The sequence below is a fragment of the Salvelinus alpinus genome, chromosome 36, assembly GCF_045679555.1.
Source record: "Salvelinus alpinus chromosome 36, SLU_Salpinus.1, whole genome shotgun sequence".
In the NCBI taxonomy this organism is placed as follows: Eukaryota; Metazoa; Chordata; class Actinopteri; order Salmoniformes; family Salmonidae; genus Salvelinus; species Salvelinus alpinus.
In genome coordinates, this window is record NC_092121.1 from 18,390,867 (window position 1) to 18,409,828 (window position 18,962).

General features: G+C 43.1%; 1 protein-coding gene across 1 annotated transcript; it reads right to left on the reverse strand.

Moving 5' to 3' along the window:
* Window positions 1-9,325: 9,325 nt before the first annotated feature.
* LOC139565024 (zinc phosphodiesterase ELAC protein 2-like) lies at window positions 9,326-17,638 on the reverse strand. Its single transcript, XM_071385031.1, has 23 exons — window positions 17,174-17,638; window positions 16,999-17,049; window positions 16,842-16,912; window positions 15,663-15,727; window positions 15,437-15,563; window positions 15,119-15,265; window positions 14,566-14,621; window positions 14,419-14,477; window positions 14,257-14,329; window positions 14,029-14,141; window positions 13,808-13,906; window positions 13,537-13,675; window positions 13,291-13,376; window positions 12,942-13,063; window positions 12,610-12,706; window positions 12,351-12,489; window positions 12,204-12,242; window positions 11,989-12,098; window positions 11,786-11,885; window positions 11,539-11,659; window positions 10,956-11,034; window positions 10,177-10,321; window positions 9,326-9,845 (listed from the first exon to the last, which is right to left on the reverse strand). Exons 1-23 carry the CDS (start codon window positions 17,503-17,505, stop codon window positions 9,600-9,602), a joined length of 2,616 nt encoding a protein of 871 aa, XP_071241132.1. The 5' UTR covers window positions 17,506-17,638; the 3' UTR covers window positions 9,326-9,599.
* Window positions 17,639-18,962: the final 1,324 nt, after the last annotated feature.

Here is an 18,962-nt window from a genome sequence, read left to right on the forward strand (position 1 = left end):
ATTTTTTGCAGAATTCTGCATGCAGAGTCTCAATTTGGAGTCCCATTTTGTGAATTCTTGATTGGTGAGCCGGACCGCAGACCTCACAACCATAAAGGGCAATGGTTTCTTTAACTGATTTGAGTATTTTTAGCCAGATCCTAATTGGTATGTCAAATGTTATGTTCCTTTTGATGGCATAGAAGGCCCTTCTTGTCTTGTCTCTCAGATTGTTCACAGCTTTGTGGAAGTTACCTGTGGCGCTGATGTTTAGGCCAAGGTATGTATACTTTTTTGTGTGCTCTAGGGCAACGGTGTCTAGATGGAATTTGTATTTATGGTCCTGGGAATTTTAGATTTTATTTTAACCCAACAAGCTGTTTTTAAAACAACTTTGCAAGACAGGCAATTTACTGTTAAAGAACTGATACACAGTTCTTCACTGGCGAGGCTGGTCTTGATCTGCTGGTATGAAGAGGGAAGATGGATAACGAGGTGTTTTCACAGCATGTAGTCAAAAAACACAAGGCTCTCCCAGGTCATGGGTGCAATATGCGAATATACGAATAACTTATTACACTGTCTTGGAGGCTGGAAGACACATAAAGCAATGAATCATAAGTTGACAACGGTTTCACTGTAACCCAAAAAGGTAATGATATCCATGATACTGTAGCAACAGATCCCAGATGAGACTGTAATATGTTCTACCATAACTTACTGCCCATTACTCATGTCATAATGAATCAATAAACTATGCAAGAGCATAGACCATCAATTTCTGTTAAGTGCCTCTGTAGATGCGTCCCTAATTTATGTGCTGTCTGTCACCTCCGGTCGCATGGCAAATGGCCCAACAAAACAAAAAAGACAATGCCCAAGGACTAGTCAGCCTTTCCCGCTCTGTAGTGCCAAAATGTATCTCTCTGTTACAGTAACCAGAGGACTGATTATTTAAATGTGTGTTAGTGCTTCCATGTCTGGTATCTATCTAAAACCTGTCCCCTTAGGATAACTCTGATGCTATCTATATGGATGTATGATCTCTGTGGTAACTTGTATCTGGACAGGGTGAACTCTAACTGGTCTATGCAAAGGGTTTTATAGTCTTTAGCAATTCTGCCTTATCTCCACTGTCTCATCCCACACACAAGCCTTTAGATGCTGTGACATCCTGTGGAGATTGGGCCTGGGTGATCAGGTTACTGTAACTAGGTATCGTTTAATTGATCAATGGTGGTTGGTTTTGGTTTGAAAGAGTCACACCTTCAAATGTTATAAATGGAATTAACTGCATTTATTCTGCCTCTTATCCTATATCATGCCCATGGACTAAGATTGTATGCATGCTTCTCTTGTAAGCTACCCAGGCCTTCGGCATGAGTAGGCCTGTTATGTTCATGCTTGGCTTTGGTAACTCTAGGATCTTCATGCCTAGGTAATGCCTTGTAATGCTTGTTAATGCTTTGTAACTTAAGCTTATGCCTTGTACAATGTAATAATTCATTTTACAATGTTAAATAAATCTATTTGCCTCTGAAAGAAAATGATTAGACCTTTCTTGATTGCCTATTACTGTAACTCAACTATAGTTTTGTGCATATTTCTAAATCCTCTTTATGGAGTCAGATAAATACATTTAATAGGCTAAGTGCATAGTCTTATTATGGGTCGCATGTGAGGTGTGTATATAATATACACATATCAGATATTACCCCACTACACCTCTCTTACCATAAGGTAGGCATGAGAAATGCATCACAATCGCAGTCGTGGTGCGAAAGTATTATCAGGATTATCAACAGCAAGAGAGCCCTACCTACACTACAGTGTCAACAACGAACTATACCATCTTCCAAAAAGACACTCAAATATTGATGTAAAACTGGACTGACTGCTATTATTACTGAACAGAGAGAAAGTTTACTTTTGAAGGGTACATTGAAACTTTAGCAGGACATTTTGAAAATAGGATATTATAGAGTGGTTATTCACCATGCAAAAACTGAAGTCCATGGCAATGTCATTAGGGACAGAGTGATATGCTGCTGCTTTAGGGATCACTCAAATACTGAGAAAGCAAGTCAACGTCAGAGCAGTATTAAAAGCTTTCCACTCAATGCACAGCGTTTAAAAGCAAAGGATTTGCAAAAAAGTATTAGGCCCCCTTGCAAGATCATTCAAATTAGGCGTCTTCTGCTTTGAATTTTGAAACAATGTTGACAGAGAAAGAAGTGGAAGGGGGAGAGAGAAAGAGGGAAGTAGGAGAGAGGGAGAGAGAAAGAGGGAAGGAGGAGAAAGGGAGAGAGAAACAGGGAAGTAGGAGAAAAGGAGAGAGAAAGAGGGAAGGAGGAGAAAGGGAGAGAGAAACAGGGAAGTAGGAGAGAGGGAGAGAGAATTCAGCCACACACGGTCAGAATTTTTCTATTAAAAAAAGGGGCCTCATCTGATCTCTCTGGTCTTCTAAATCATAAAGCTCAAATAAAGTGGTATTTTGGCAAAGGATTTAATAAGTAAATTAAGGACATGATTTGATTGACTTGTTTAGAATACTATGTAAGTGTATATTGATAGAAATACATCCTCCATCACTACCTACTGTAATGGACCATGTGCAAAAAGGGGTCGTACAACGTGTACTAAGTACCATGAAATTATTCACTTTTCTGCTCTCACTGTTGGCTGCTGGCCATTCTTTCATCATATATTCCCAACAGTCTTGGGTTTGAATAAGAAATCAATGCTACAGTCCATCCACCTAAACCTTCTATGGCAGTCAGTCATTTTATGCAAATGTAATCTCTAAATCTGAAACTTTGTCAAGCCAGCACATCCCCAATCCCATCCTGCCCCTCTAATCTCCTGTGCTTAGCATTTATGCGGCAGGTGCTTTTTGTTGGGTTACTGCTGGTGAATGTAAGAGCACCCTGTCGTTCGTGGCTGCGTGGGGAGAATCCAACTTCATTCACATGCAGGGCCAGGTAACACCAGTGTTGTTCATGTCTCCTGAGGTTTCTCCTACAGACAGTCTGTTAATGCAGCTTCGTCGTGGGGAAGACAGGCCGACCCTGGCCCTGCTACGTGGAATACTAATGCCCTCTGTCATGCAGAGACCCCTTATACACACCTTCTTTCTCTTGTCTTTTCTTTGTGTAGCATTTAAAAGTCAAAAAATCTATTTTCACCATGTTGCAAAGTTATCAAAGATCTGGCTTGGAACTCTGATCTCAATTTCACAGCCTCCTTCTCTCTTTCTTCCTTGCAGGGGAGGGTTCTAGATAGGTCCAGGTTGGATCTTCCTCAGGCGTTAGGATCGACGGAGTAGGACGGAGGGTAATAGATGGATGACAGAGGATGAGGAGTGGAGATGAAGAGCTCGATATGAGGTGACGGCTGAGTGACAGTCATGTGGGGGTCTCAGGCGAGTCGCCAGGGATGGCCGTCTGCCCACAATTACTGACCTGTCCAGGTGAGCTGTGATGAGTTGGCCAGAACCGTAACCTCCAATTGGAGTGGCTTAAAGTCCCGGTCCCTCTTCAGTCATCGAATTTCACAGAAGTCCCCTCAGATTATCTCACACTTTGATTTCTTCTGGCGGAGAATAGGGCCCCTCTTTGAATCAGCAGCCAGGCAGAAAATGTGAAGAGAACAGAGCAGGCTGCATAATTGACTTTGGACTGAGGCGACATTCAAGTCTGCAGAGGTGTATCTGATTGGAGGCTGCCCTCCTGCCCCGTTCTGTTTACGTCTGCCGTCTCCCCTCCCAGACAAAAATAAATGACAAACATTAACAATGAAGTGGCTCCCTGTTTGATGATGTTATATTTGAATGACATTCTCTTTTATCTATGGCTATGTTGGGTAGATAAAGTCTCCAGACAAGATAGTTGAATGCAGAGATGATGGAGAAGCTTCTTTCCTCTATTAGACTTCATTAAGCAATAATCCCTTGAGGGCCTAAACCATATCCACAAATAACCACTATGAAAAAGAAAGGCAAACACAGCACATCTGCCAAAGAAATAACATGCTTCTCAGAGAAAGCTAAAACTACTTGTATGGTGAGGGTCAATACCAAAGCCAAATTGGCCCACTAGGGGGCTTTGTCCCGCCAAAAAAACTCAATGTACAGACAGAAACAACCAGACTAGCAAATTAATGTTCCAATTAAAACGGAAGCTTCATACTATCGGTATTTTAAATATACGTGCAATGAATGCGAATGTTGACTGCAGATCCAGTACATCTTCACGGTCACTTGCTGTCTGACGAATTCTAGTCACAGCAAAAGCTGTGAGAGAGAGATTTAGCCTACTCTCTGCCCCACTGCTTGTGATTTAGGTGCCCCCAGATAGATTGGGCCATTGTCACTAGAATGGGCCCTAATGGACTGGGCCTGGAAGCTTTGACTCTTCAACAGACTGCTTCACACTCCAGAAAATACGATAATCACCTGTCCGTTGAGCCCACTAAGCCCAGAAAAACACTCATGTTACGTTCAACTGAGAGTTAAAGCACTTGTCTTATCTACAAAAGGAAGGAGTCTTCTTGATATGTATGCCACACCCTTACCCATTCAGAAATGCCTTTTTTGTTGCTGTTTCACGAAATGCTCAAGGACAACCTGATAGAAACGTATTGGGAGTACAATTAACAGACACAGAAGTCCCCCAGATTTTCATCTAGAACCTGCTTATTAATCATTCAAGGCCCAGCTAATATTCTGATGGAAATCCATCTGATAGAAGGTTGTGTTGGAACAGGTCTGCAGTATTCCAACAATTGTGTGCATCTGACATGACATATTGCACAGGGCTAAGTATCCTCTGTTTCCTGTGAGATGTAGGCTACAGTAAGCCTCAGAACAACAAAGTCCCATTTCAGTTCTCTCTCTAGGTAGAACTTGTCATGTCTCACTTGGGTAACACACACAGACACACTATACTGGAGCTGTGTCATAGGGGGATAAGACCGACGGCCTGAAATAGCCTCCTTGAAAACATGAGACAAAATATATACATACTTCTTATTCAGTAAAGACTTGCATTACAGAGATAGGGTGGCACGTAGCCAAGCGTTTAAGAGTGTTGGACCAGTAACCAAAAGGTTGCTGGTTTGAATCCCAGAGCTGACTAGGTGAAAAATGTGCTCTTGAGCAAGGTGCTTTACCCTAATTGCTCCTGTAAGTCTGTCTTGATAGAAGTGTCTGCTCAAATGTAAATACTAGCTTTATGGAACCTGAATGACAGACTATTGTGGCTCACCACTGCATCATGTCTGCTATTCATGATTTTAGGAGTGTTTTGTAATTATGTGCCATTGATGCCATTTTGTAATTATGGGCCATTGAGGCCCCTCTCATGGGTGAATTCCCTGAGCCTATATGTGCCATTACCTTGTGTTGAGTAGATTTTCATGGTTACCGCTCCCTCAAGTGGAAAATGGAAATAATGACTCTACATCACTCTCTCTCACGATGCCACTGCAGGATTGGAGCAGACATTAAGCTGCAATGACTTGCAAGTCATATTGGTATTGTGAAGTGTGAGATTCGCCGCAAGACAATTTTGCTACTTCACTGAAGCACAGGTTAGGAAATCTCATATCCACTCGTATTTTGGGAACAAGAGTAAAGATGTCATTGTGTAGTCTTAGGCTCATAGTATTATACCTCTCCAGACAGACTCAGAAATACAATACTTCAAATGAGCTCAAAATTATAACACAGAGATATTGACTAAATTCTTACTCCCAGAGTATATTTGATACCTCAGTTTTCTAGTTCCGTTTAAACAAATCATATGGGGAGACACTACTCTGAGGCATGCCACATAATGCATCATGGGGTGGCAGGTAGCCTAGTGATTAGAGCATTGGGCCAGTAACCGAAAAATTGCTAGATCGAATCCCGAGCTGACAAGGTAAAAATCTGTTGTTCTGCCCCTGAACAAGGCAGTTAACCCACTGTTCCTAGATTGTCATTCCTAGACTGTCACTGACTTGCCTAGTTACAACAAAAAATGATACCAATCATCTGAAAGAAAAGTAGGATAACAGACTTTGGGCAGTTCCAACATCATGAATTACCCTTCAAATGGCAACACAACAACAAGTCTGAGATAACCACCTAATGCTGGATCTAGTCCTCTAGGTGGAGAATGATCAATGTGGAAAGATCAATACCCAATTGAAATGCAAATGTTACCCAAGGGACATGCAGACAATGTGGCCAGCACTGGACAGAGGATCACGACTGGCCTCAGCTGTTCTCTGTAGGGGTTTTAGTAAACCAATGCAAATTCAACCTCAGTCAATTCTGTGAACATATTCACACCAAAGAGCTGGGAAAGAAAACTCTGGCATTACAATACTGTTTACAATAGTTATCAGACAGGCAAGTCTAACAGAAAACAGGAATTTTATTTTAACCTAGTCAGTTAAGAACAAATTCATATTTACAATGACAGCCTACCGGGGAACAGTGGCTGAGCTGACAAGGTAAGTCTTATGGGACTGCCTTGTTCAGGGGCTGAACGACATATTTTTACCTTGTCAGCTCGGGATTTGATCCAGCAACCTTTCAGTTACTGGCCAAACTCTCTAACCACTAGGCTACCTGCTGCTCCAAGAGAGCATATACATTCCTCACTCGCTCATGACTGCAAGGCCAGGCATGACTCAAACACCATATTCAATTTGCTGATGACACAACAGTGGTAGGCCTGATCACCGACAACAACGAGACAGCCTATAGGGAGGTCAGAGACCTGGCCGTGTGGTGCCAGGATTACAACCTCTCCCTCAACGTGATCAAGACAAAGGAGATGATTGTGGACTACAGGAAAAAGAGGACCCGAGCACGCCACCATTCTCATCAACGGGGCTGCAGTGGAGCAGGTTGACAGCTTCAAGTTCCTTGGTGTCCACATCACCAACAAACTAACATGGTCCAAGCACACCATGGCAGTCGTGAAGCGGGCACAACAAAACCTATTCCCCCTCAGGAGACTGAAAACATTTGGTATGGGTCCTCAGGTCCTCAAAAGGTTCTACAGCTGCACCATTGAGAGCATCCTGACTGGTTGCATCACTGCCTGGTATGGTAACTGCTCGGCCTCCGACCGCAAGGCACTACAGAGGCTAGTGCGAACAGCCCAGTACATCACTGGGGCCAAGCTCCCTGTCATCCAGGACCTCTATACCAGGCGGTGTCAGAGGAAGGCCATAAAAATTGTCAAAGACTCCAGCCACCCTAGTCATAGACTGTTCTCTCTTCTACCACACGGCAAGCGATACCGGAGCACCAAGTCTAGGTCCAAGAGGCTTCTAAGCAGCTTCTACCCCCAAGTCATAAGACTCCTAAACATCTTGTCAAATGGCTACCCAGACTACTCGCATTGACCCTCCCCCCCACCACTGCCACTCTCTGTTGTCATCTATGCATAGTCACTTTAATTAACTCTAAGCATTTCACTGTAAGGTCTACACCTGTTGTATTAGGCGCATGTGACTAATAAAATTTGATTTGATTTAGTTGATGCATTTAGTGAAGGCAAATGATCTCATCTAGAGTGGATTACAGTCAACACTTCATGTCATTTGAGAGACTGGCCAGTAAACAGTCTTTGAAATGGAAGGTGGTCAGGCTGTGGCCCTTCCTCTCTCAGACAGCTTCCAGAAGGTCATTGCTGGCCCATCTACATTTACATTTACATTTAAGTCATTTAGCAGACGCTCTTATCCAGAGCGACTTACAAATTGGTGCATTCACCTTATGACATCCAGTGGACCAGCCACTTTACAATAGTGCATCTAAATCTTTTAAGGGGGGGGGGGGGGTGAGAAGGATTACTTTATCCTATCCTAGGTATTCCTTAAAGAGGTGGGGTTTCAGGTGTCTCCGGAAGGTGGTGATTGACTCCGCTGTCCTGGCGTCGTGAGGGAGTTTGTTCCACCATTGGGGGGCCAGAGCAGCGAACAGTTTTGACTGGGCTGAGCGGGAACTGTACTTCCTCAGTGGTAGGGAGGCGAGCAGGCCAGAGGTGGATGAACGCAGTGCCCTTGTTTGGGTGTAGGGCCTGATCAGAGCCTGGAGGTACTGAGGTGCCGTTCCCCTCACAGCTCCGTAGGCAAGCACCATGGTCTTGTAGCGGATGCGAGCTTCAACTGGAAGCCAGTGGAGAGAGCGGAGGAGCGGGGTGACGTGAGAGAACTTGGGAAGGTTGAACACCAGACGGGCTGCGGCGTTCTGGATGAGTTGTAGGGGTTTAATGGCACAGGCAGGGAGCCCAGCCAACAGCGAGTTGCAGTAATCCAGACGGGAGATGACAAGTGCCTGGATTAGGACCTGCGCCGCTTCCTGTGTGAGGCAGGGTCGTACTCTGCGGATGAATAATAGAATAATAAAACAATGACAGCTCGATACAGCCACCATGTGGAGGGACAGTACTGCATCACACTAGAGTATAGGCTACTGTGCTCTCTGGTATAGACAAAGAGCTGTGATACAGGGACTCAGTTATCCATCATTCTTTGTACATACTGTAGGGATCAGAGGCAACAGGTGGAGGAGCTATAGGAGGACAGGCTCATTATAATGGCTGGAATGGAATTTTTGGGATGGAGTCAAACATGTTTTCATGTGGTTTCCAAACATGTTTCCATATATTTGATGTGTTTGACACCATTCCATTCCAGCCATTACAATGACCCCGTCCTCCTATAGCTCCTTCCACCAGCCTCCTCTGATAGGGATCCATTTAGAGTGAACTGTCAGCTGCACCTGTCGGTAAAGTTGCAGTAGCCACATTAATTGGTATATAAGGTGTCCTAACTTTATTCTGATTACTGCAATAAATATTACATCAAAACAGAGTTGTCACACAGAGAGAGCATGCTGCTGGCACAGTGCTTTAGGGGGTCTTGTCTCACTGAAAGATCAGGACTGTTTTTGACAGATATCACTGTTGAATTTTTCATGTTTCAGGGCTAGAACAATAGCACATTGTGTATTTCATATAAATGATTTACAAAAAGGAAAATAACAGTTCATCTGGTTCGTGAAGCTGTATGATATTCATACCATCACACAGCACTCCTAGACCATGATCTATGATGAAATGCAACCTCAACCTTTGCCAATAACTGTTAAGCAACGAGTGACCATGGTGCTGTATGACTATTATGTATGACTATCAGTCCAATGTAATACGATTCATCTGTGTGACAACTTCACTAAATTAATTTGTTCAGATGCAACTTTTAAGGGTGTAGTTTAATAAGACATAAAGGATGTATGAGTTGTTCACAATATGTTGCTAGAAAACAACAGGCCAATACCATGGAGCTTGATTGACTCGCTTTACTTTTTAAATGCAAAATCAAAGACTATGTTAATTACATGTTTTATATACACAGCAATGGTAATGACAGGAAAAACAGGAATTCTTTATTCACAAGCGATGAAGGCAGCCAGTCCAGCCAAATGAAAATCTCTTATTTTACAGAGCATCCCTCATGCAAGTTTCTCATAAAAATACATTTAAATAAAGCAAACTCAGTAAAATAAGTCATTTGATTTCCACTAATATCTGGTGTAACCCAAAGCTATGGTCAGGGTCTTAGTTTGTTTTGAGTCTCTTACTTCCCACGTCCTGTGTTGGTTCCTCTGGCTCTCGTTTGGCACCTTTGCCTGTCTCACCTTCATTGGGTGTCCTCTGCTCTTCGTTGCTTTCAGCAATGACTCCTTTCATCTGTTTAAGCTCCCTCCTCCCTCTCCTCTCCTCCATCTCTCCGATCTCCTCGGCAAACAGGGCTTTGAGGGGCGGGATGAGTCTGGGGAGGATTCTGAAGTCTCCAAACCGAATCTGAGGAGAGACAGGGAAGAGAGATCACTCAGAGGAGGTCTTTCAACATACCCAGCCTCCTCTGAGGCAGCTGGAGTTGTATCTCTGATGGGAGTCTAACACATTCTGAACGTTACCTTAAAAATGGTACCTCTAGATTTAAACTGAAGTTGTCCCAGAGTATTCTACCTGGACTAGGGGCATTGTCTGCTCATACCGTAGTGAATCATGATCCTAATTCATTCTGAGGCTACACATATCCAGTGGGAAAGTACATTTCAGATGTGCAGAACATTTCAATGTTGCTATGCATAACAAGTGGACTAAAGTGCACCCTTCACCACCCACTTACCCTCATGTGGTCAAAAGATATTCCCACTCTGTCGTTGAAGTCCTCACTGAAGAGGGGGATCTTGGCATAGCGCTGGCTGAAGTGGTTCAGCATGATGAACTCAGCATTCATCTTCATGCCAATACCGATGGCCTGGGAGGTGGTACTGTCATTTTGGGAGGCAAGCAGAGAAGCATGATGCTACTCTGCTGCTATTCTAACAGTAATTACCAGACTTAACCCCATGGTAAGCTATACAGAGTTTGTTCAGTTCAACTCAATGACTTTCAAGTTGTTTTCAATGCGAGATGGAGCTCTTTAACCAAAGTCACTGAAATTCCAGCTGGAAGGCAGAAGTGCCTTCATTACCTCCAATACAGAAATCCAAAAATCAATGGCAATCTCAGAGAAGAATGTAGCCAGTTACAATGCCCTCTAAAAATGACTGACTTCTCAAAAGCTCCTTGAGTTTCTTTGTCAGCTGAAAAATGACACTAGTCTACTTCTGTTTACCTCCTTCAATGCATGTCATATTTTCACACTTAGGGCTGGACTCAATCAGTATCACAGAAGTATCACGGAAGATATGCATTATGGCTCGATTGAAATTGAAAGGCAATGTCTCCTCGTTTGTGGAGACTGCATTCACGGTAAACACTGCATATGTCGACACAAAAGGAAATGTTTTTAGGCGGATCTTCCGCGATATTGATTGAATCCAGCCCAAGATAGATAGTTTTCTAATAGAATAACGAAGGACACCTCTGAAGAGAAGCACCATACTAGATCCATCTACTAACCTATGTCTCTTCTCCACAGCCTCGTCCTCCAATCCATCTTCCAATGTGGCTTCATGAATAAGTAAAGTTGCATTCTTTCCTTTGAAAACACAATGACAAACATGAATCACACAATTGCTGCATGGCACAGCACTTCCAGCCTCTCTTCCTCTCCCAGAGGAAATCAATCACACAGCTCTGTGTAATAAACCATCAACCAGCCCTGCTTGTCTGGCACACCCAGGCCTCTATAATGAACAGGCATGGGATATAGCCAGGCTCTCTCTGGTAGTCTTCAGCTGGATCACATCCAGTCGAACAATTTAAAAAGAGACAATGAAGTGGGATCCCACAGGAACTATGTGGGAGACCTTGTGATTCATAGCGAACTTTGGAACCGATCGATAGCATTAAGCAATATCTGGTAAATGATGCCAGACATTTATGCACGTAACGGCAGATCAAATGGCATTGGTGAGTATTTACCATTTGATCCGGACGTCACAAGTGTGGTTTATAGCGAGTGTGTAAATCTTTTCACATCACACAAATTCTGGGAGCTGTACAAACATCACAATTGGGGTCGAGAACTGTTGGTACTGACCCATATGTGCGAGGGCATCGCAGGGCATTGTGTCCCCAGAGAAGACCAGCTGCCAGCCAGACTGGTGAGTGATGCTGCAGGCAAAGGCATTCTTACAGTGACGCACCGGACAAGTCTGGAACTATGAGAGAAACAGAATATATGTATTTAAGCTTTGACGAAAGCCTCAATAAACAGTCGTTGAACCTAACAAGAGTGTTATGAGTCTTATTGAACCACGAAGCAGCCTGTTCAAGTCTCCACATACCTTTGCTAAATCAGACTTCTTCAGCAGTGCTTGGATGAATGCCTTGGTTTTGAACTTGGACACCTCAGCCCCCTCACACATGACTTTGCTAGGGACAATGCTGAAACAGTCAAGAATACATCAATATTAGAGACGATGGACATCATATCATCAGGTTTGAAAGCATCAATTCAACAGAGTAAGACGTGTCTTTCCTGACATACTTGACATGGCTGAGGATCTCCTCACAGTGGTCATGGTACTGGTTGAGCCAGGTCATCATCTGGACAGGTGCTATCAGATAGATGGGGCTGAAGGCTTTCCCAAGAGTTGCCTGAACGGTAAAGAGATAAGGACAAACATTCATTAAAGTGTTCCATTTTGCATGAATTAAACAGGACTCATCTTAAAATGTGAAAAAGGGAAACTCTTTACTGACCAAGGCTCTCTCCCTTTGAAACAGCAAACTCAACAATCCCTGCAAAATAAAGTAATATTCTTTAAAAATGATTTGAAATGACTTTATGCCAGAATATATGCTATAACTCTGTAATAAACAAAAATTTATAGGAAAAATAATCCTTACTGTGTGATGGTCCGCGTGCATGTGAGAGATGAAGACGGTTGAGATCTTTGCCAGTGTCTCGTCCACACGGTCCCCATAGTGTCGGCACAGCTGGCCAAAGGTGCCCTCTCCACAGTCCAGCAGCACTGACTGAGTGGCACTGAAGGAGATGGGATATATCATAAACACAGAGAGAGACAGACATTTATACTGGCTACCTCACGCAGACATATCTTTAAGGATTTTTTAAAGTAACTCGAGTCTAACTGAGGGCCATTACCTGATGTTGACCAAGTTGCCACTAACGTTCCTGATCTTCATAGGAAGAGCCGATCCAGTTCCTAAAAAGACCACCTCTGGGTATTTTTCTGTCCGCCCTGCAAGAAACACATAATTTTTCTATGCCATTGAAATTTCAGACGTAAAACTATGATATTCTATCAGACAAAAGGACTACAGGAAACTAAACTCTGTTACTTTCTTAAATGGCCAGAGTGAAATGTTTGCAACTCCATTCAAGAGGAGTAAAGAGAAATTGATGGAGCTTTGGACTGAGCAATGTAACATCTCCCCTTGGGCTTCTAGCCTGACCTGTATCAGAGCAGGGCTCACCAGACAGCACTGCAGCATCAGTCGCACGGAACCGCTTGCACTCCTCCACTTCTTGGAGGAAGTTAGGGGCCTCCGCAGCCTCTTTCACAAACTCTTCAGTGTCACAAGTGGGGATGGCATCTCTGATGAATAAGAAACAGTAGAGAGCACACACCACACATCACATAGTGCTGAGGGGCAGCGACGCTCTCATTTGACTTTGACAGTGTTGGCATCTATAAGATCATAGAAGAAATAGTAAGCCACACTTGAAAGTAGTGTTTCATATGAAATGGTTTTCTTTGACAAAGCAGTCCTTTGTATGTGCAGACTAATGTCTGGTAAATTGTGGCCTGAAGGACAGACTCACCTTTGCCATTCAATCTTGGGTCTGAGCTGGAACTTCAGAAGACACTCGGCTCTGACATTGGGGACATGCAGGGCAGCCTGGGTCTCCTTGAAGATCAACAACAGAGGTTTTTACAAAAACAAGAGTAGAAAGCGATTAGCACAATACAACGCAAGCTACAAAAGGTTTCCAAATGAACACGCTTATCTCTGTGTAACAGCAGGTTACAATGGTGAATAATTAAAGTTCTAGCACTTCACAACTTACCTTTGTTTTATAGTGCTGGAGCTCTGGAAATATCTCTGGATGAATCAGATTGAGCTGAGTTTGAATCTTGTGGCTCCTGACGTTGTGAACAGTGCAAACTTGCTCATTCAGGATCAGGTGCTCCGTGGTAGATGGAAACCTAAAATACAAAAGCACACAAAAACATTAAACATGTAGAAAGACCAACAGAAAACAGAGAGACAAGTGCATTTCAGAATATGGAGTATGTAAACAGTCTGAAACTGAGTATTACATATGGCTGATTTTGTACCTTTCCATCCATTGCTTGTATTCATCTGTTTTCAGCACAGACTCAGGGCTCATGTGGACTACTAAGACAGCAGGGTCCTCTGTTCCTCCACGTTGATATCTGCAGATGAGACAAATAACTCAGAACTTAACTACGATCTCCTAAAGAAGGCCTAAGGAGTAATGACGCAGGATGCATAAGCAGCCTTTGACACATTTGGCCAACTTCACTCAGGCCATTACCTGCTCAGCTGCTGATGGATGCAGATTGGTTGAACAAACTCCTCAGAGGGACACTCCACAACAATGAAGGCTGGTCCTGGATCAGTGGGAGTGCACACCTCCTCAGGATGGATCTGTAGGACAACCATCAGGATACCATCAGACAACAGGACGAAATGGATCTAACATTTACAATAGCTAATCCAAAATTACAGAGCCCTAACAATCAACCAAATATAATTGAAGTACCTCTCTTCCTTCGTAGGTAACACTTTTCCCATCCTTCAGAGCTGCAATGAGAGGACCAATAGCTGCAGTGCCTCTGTGGAGAAAGTGCATCAAAAAAGTCATTAAATCGGCTCAAGTTTGTTGAGCAGGCAAAACTGAATTTGTATTGAAAAATCAACTTACAATGGTAATCCAAGGTTTTTTGCTTGAGCAACCAAGAAGTTCCCCTTCTTAGGATGAAGCTGCAAGTCAAAGAGAAAATTTGACATAAATTACATCAAAATGCAATCATTCCGTATGTCACTGAGACAATGAGATTGTGTTTCTTACCTTACAAACGAATGCCACAACTAAAGAAGGATCCCTTGTTGCTCTTGCTTTTCCACCTGAGATGAAAATGCAATGTGAGAATTGGTGTCCTTTGGAGCTCAACATCCTTGAACTAGGGTACTGATGCCCCTGATAGCGCTGGATTTTGCATTTGAATGGGAGCGCTGCCTGGTTTAACACTTGCATTTGATTGGCTCGAAGTATAAATTATATTTTCCTTCAGGAGAGGCATTTCCTTGTGTTTCTTTTTTGTTTTTCCTTGTTTTGTTCGTCCAAATCTCTTTTCCTACTGTGTCGTACAAAGTTTTAGCAGTCTGTTTTGTATCTTATGCTAGCTAGCTTTATGCAAGTCAGAAACATTTTCAGAAACACAACCTGTTTGGAGCTCCATCCTAGCAAATGACTTGATTGGTTTGATTAGCGACACTAGTTTCCATGTAGACTCCACCGTACTTCACCTCTTTTTATCATCTTCCTGAGAACGTCCCAAGGCTTTCTAACAGTCAGAGCATGCGCAGCCTGGGCTTCCGAGCCTACAAGCTCCTAGTCTTACCTGGGCTGGTTGATCTCTCCTTCCTGCTGTCTGTGCTGGTGTCCTCAGAGTCTTCCGGCCTCCACAGCTCCCTCCTCTGGGGACTACTGGAGGGGCTGCTCCTCCCTGAGTTAGGGGAGCACTTTGGCCCGTCCTCTCTGAGCTGGGCTGGTATAATTGGGGTTAAGAGAGTGTCAACTACCAACTCTTCAGTATGAGAACACAAATATTCACTATTTTACCCGTCATAAACTTAATATGCTTTAAGATAAAGAGTATGAGTAACAGTTTATTACTCAATGCTAAAAAAAAAATACAACGGTGATTTCTAGTACTCACCAAATATTGGTATTTGACTAACTGTCATTGTGTCATCTGTGTATTGTTTCTCAGTGTATGGTCGAACAGCTAGCTTGATTTCTTCCAGTGGTCCAGAAAATACTCTGATGGCATTCACATATTTATCCTAGATCAAGAGGAGGGAATGACATATTAGACTCAGGATAACACAAAAACAGTTGACTCATAACAGACAATCTTTTGTACTGCTACAATGTCCACTCACCAGTTGTGGTGGTCCAGAGAGAACAACCTCACGGACACCAGTGTCTTTCAGTGTCAATATCATCCCTAAACCAGAGAGTACACAGTTTATCACACTTAAGGACATACGCGGAGACATATGCTAAGCATGCAACAACCTTTGACCTATGTCTATCTACAGTCATGTGAAAAAGTAAGTACACCCCCAGGAAAGTGGTCTTTTTTTGTACATATTTGGACAGGTGGCTATGTAATCTTCACTTCAACACTATTGACAGAAAGGTAACCTAATTTAACAAATGACACAGAAAGATTATACTTTGCAATCATTTATTCATCAAAAATCGACAGAAATGCAATTCCATAGTGCAGGAAACATAAGTACACTCCTAGCTTCAATAGCTGGTGTTGCCCCTTTGGCTGGTTGCCCCCTTTGGCTAACTTAATGCAGCCGTTTCTTGCAACTGTCTATGTCTCTTACATCCACTGGGAGGAATTTTTGCATACTCTTCTTTACAGTACTGCTTCAATTGTGTCATGTATGAGGGCTTGTTTTGCATGTACAGCCCGCTTCAAGTCCCCCCACTGTTTTTTGACACATTTGAGATCTGGGTTTTGACTCGGCCATTCCATACCCTCAATTTCTTATTGTTTTGCCATTCTGTTGTAGTTTTGCATCATTGTCCTGTTACAAGATCCATGTTCAGCTTAGTTTCAGCTTTTTGACAGATGGCCTCACATTCTCCTCAATAAATCTCTGGTACAATATTGAATTCATGGTTGACTCAATAATGGCAAACTGGCCAGGCCCTGAGGTAGCAAAGCAGCCCCAAACTATAATGCCACCACCTCCATGCTTTACGGTTTGTATGAGGTTCTTCTGTTCAAAGGCAGTGTTTTGTTTGAGCCAAACATGGCATCTGGCATTGCAGCCAAACAATTTAAAAAACATTTTTTGTTAAATTGGGTTACCTTTATCAATGAATGTGGTTGGAATTTAGCTCAAATGTATGTGCACAAATATGTAAAAACAACAAAAAGACCACTTTCCATGGGGTGTACTTGCTTTTTCACATGACAGTACACAGTGACATAGGCTAATCATGCAGTAAGCTTTGATCGGTCTATTATCTATGCACAGTTGTTTCCAGGTTGACATTACTGACTTGATGTCAAGTGGCTAGAATAACAAGCAACTTACCTGATAGACCACCAACATTCTCCCAGCTCATTCTAGTGAGGAAAATATTGTCCAAGCGAGCAGCTTTTAACCTGACAAGAGGAACATTGAGATTTATTGAGCCGAGACTGAATTATAGATTTGACAGGAGGCATTGACAGGAGGCAATTCAACTTACTTGTGCTCTTGCATCAGCCTCTGTGTTCCCTCACCACAGTTGAATAGGTACCTTCCAGAGGAAAAAGGGTAAACAAATATGCTGCAGCCAAGTGCCTTTCTGATACCCACAATACAAATATATTTGGCAATGTTACAACAAATTGTCAGACACTCATGTTCTCTGGTTAAGTTACCTATTGAACTCAGAGAAGACATAAAGTGATGCGCCATTATCTCGGCTCCCTGCCCCGACGACCTGCGCGTAGACAGTGGCTGGTCCATGCACATCCACTCCACGTTTCCTCTGTTCTCTAGACTTCACATGTCGCAATGTTTCTTTGGGTGTTCTGGGTTTCTTTGATCCCAGATGTTGGTTGTCTGTTGTGTTCGTAGACATTGTCCGCAGAAACGGGAAAATCCGGGGGAAACGATGTTCACTGCATGCGAAGCTTTGTAGGCGACCCGTAGATGTGTGTCTCACAAATAGCCATGCAATAGATTTACAGTGTAGAGACACTTTAGTCATACTAAAAATGTTTAATGGAAATCAGTTCTGTTGGTCGTACAAGACACAAAACTTATCCATAATCATTGCATAATCTTTATGAAAATATAATTTTACCTATCAGCCCACTTATCATTGAAATATAAACATTCAGTCAGGACTTCAGCAGTTTAGAAATGTGATTTGACGCTCAACTGTGTTTCTTCCGGCGTAGATTGATGACGTCTTCATCACACTCTCGATCATTGGTGTGCTTATTTTGTATTTATTCAACCTATAACTAGACAAGCCAGTTAAGAATAAATCCGTATTTACAATGACGGCCTACCAAAAGGCCTCCTGCGGGGACGGAGGCTGGGATTAAACATTTAAAAAATAATATATAAATATAGGACAAAACACACATCACAACACTACATAGAGAGAGACCTAAAACAACAACATAGCAAGGCAGCAACGCTTGACAACACAGCATGCATGGTAGCAGCACAAAACATGGTACAGCCATTATTGGGCATAGACAACAGCACGAAGGGCAAGAAGGTAGAGACAATAATAAATCACGCAAAGCAGCCACAACTGTCATTAAGAGTGCCCATGATTGAGTCTTTGAATTAAGAGATTTAAATAAAACTGTCCAGTTTGAGTGTTTGTTGCAGCTCGTTCCAGTCGCTAAATTAGCTGCAGCAAACTGAAAAGACGAGCAACCCAGGGATGAGTGTGCTTTGGGGAACTTTAACAGAATGTGACTGGCAGAACGGGTGTTGTATGTGGAGGATGAGGGCTGCAGTAGATATTTCAGATAGGGGGGAGTGAGGCCAAAGATAGTTTTTTTAAATTTATAAATACGCAGCAACCAGTGGGTCTTGCGATGGGTATACAGAGATGACCAGTTTACAGAGTAGTATATAGTGCAGTGATGTGTCCTATAAGGAGCATTGGTGGCAGCCTCCACTATTTATGCTGCAATAGTTTGTGTTGGGGGGCTAGGGTCAGTCTGTTATATCTGGAGTATTTCTCCTGTCTTATCCGGTGTCCTGTGTGAATTTAAGTATGCTCTCTCTCGCTCTCTGAGGACCTGAGCCCAGGACCATGCCTCAGGACTACCTGGCCTGATGACTCCTTGCTGTCCCCAGTCCACCTGGTCGTGCTGCTGCTCCAGTTTCAACTGTTCTGCCTGCGGCTATGGAATCCTGACCTGTTCACCGGACGTGCTACCTTGTCCCAGACCTGCTGTTTTAAACTCTCTAGAGACAGCAGGTGTGGTAGAGATACTCTGAATGATCGGCTATGAAAGCGAACTGACATTTACTCCTGCGGTGCTGACCTGTTGCACTCTCTACAACCACTGTGATTATTATTATCTGACCCTGCTGGTCATCTATGAACATTTGAACATCTTGGCCATGTACTGTTATAATCTCCACCCGGCACAGCCAGAAGAGGACTGGCCACCCCTCATAGCCTGGTTCCTCTCT

Bases quoted from the DNA above. Each gene is read 5' to 3' on its own strand.
- LOC139565024 (XM_071385031.1), bottom strand. From the start codon at position 17,505: ATGACTAAAGTGTCTCTACACTGTAAATCTATTGCATGGCTATTTGTG. The intron at 17,050-17,173 runs GTAACTTAACCA...TTCCTCTGGAAG, and splicing joins GTCTTCTCTGAGTTCAATAG to GTACCTATTCAACTGTGGTG. The intron at 13,676-13,807 runs GTACAAAATCAG...TTTGTATTTTAG, and splicing joins TACAAGCAATGGATGGAAAG to GTTTCCATCTACCACGGAGC.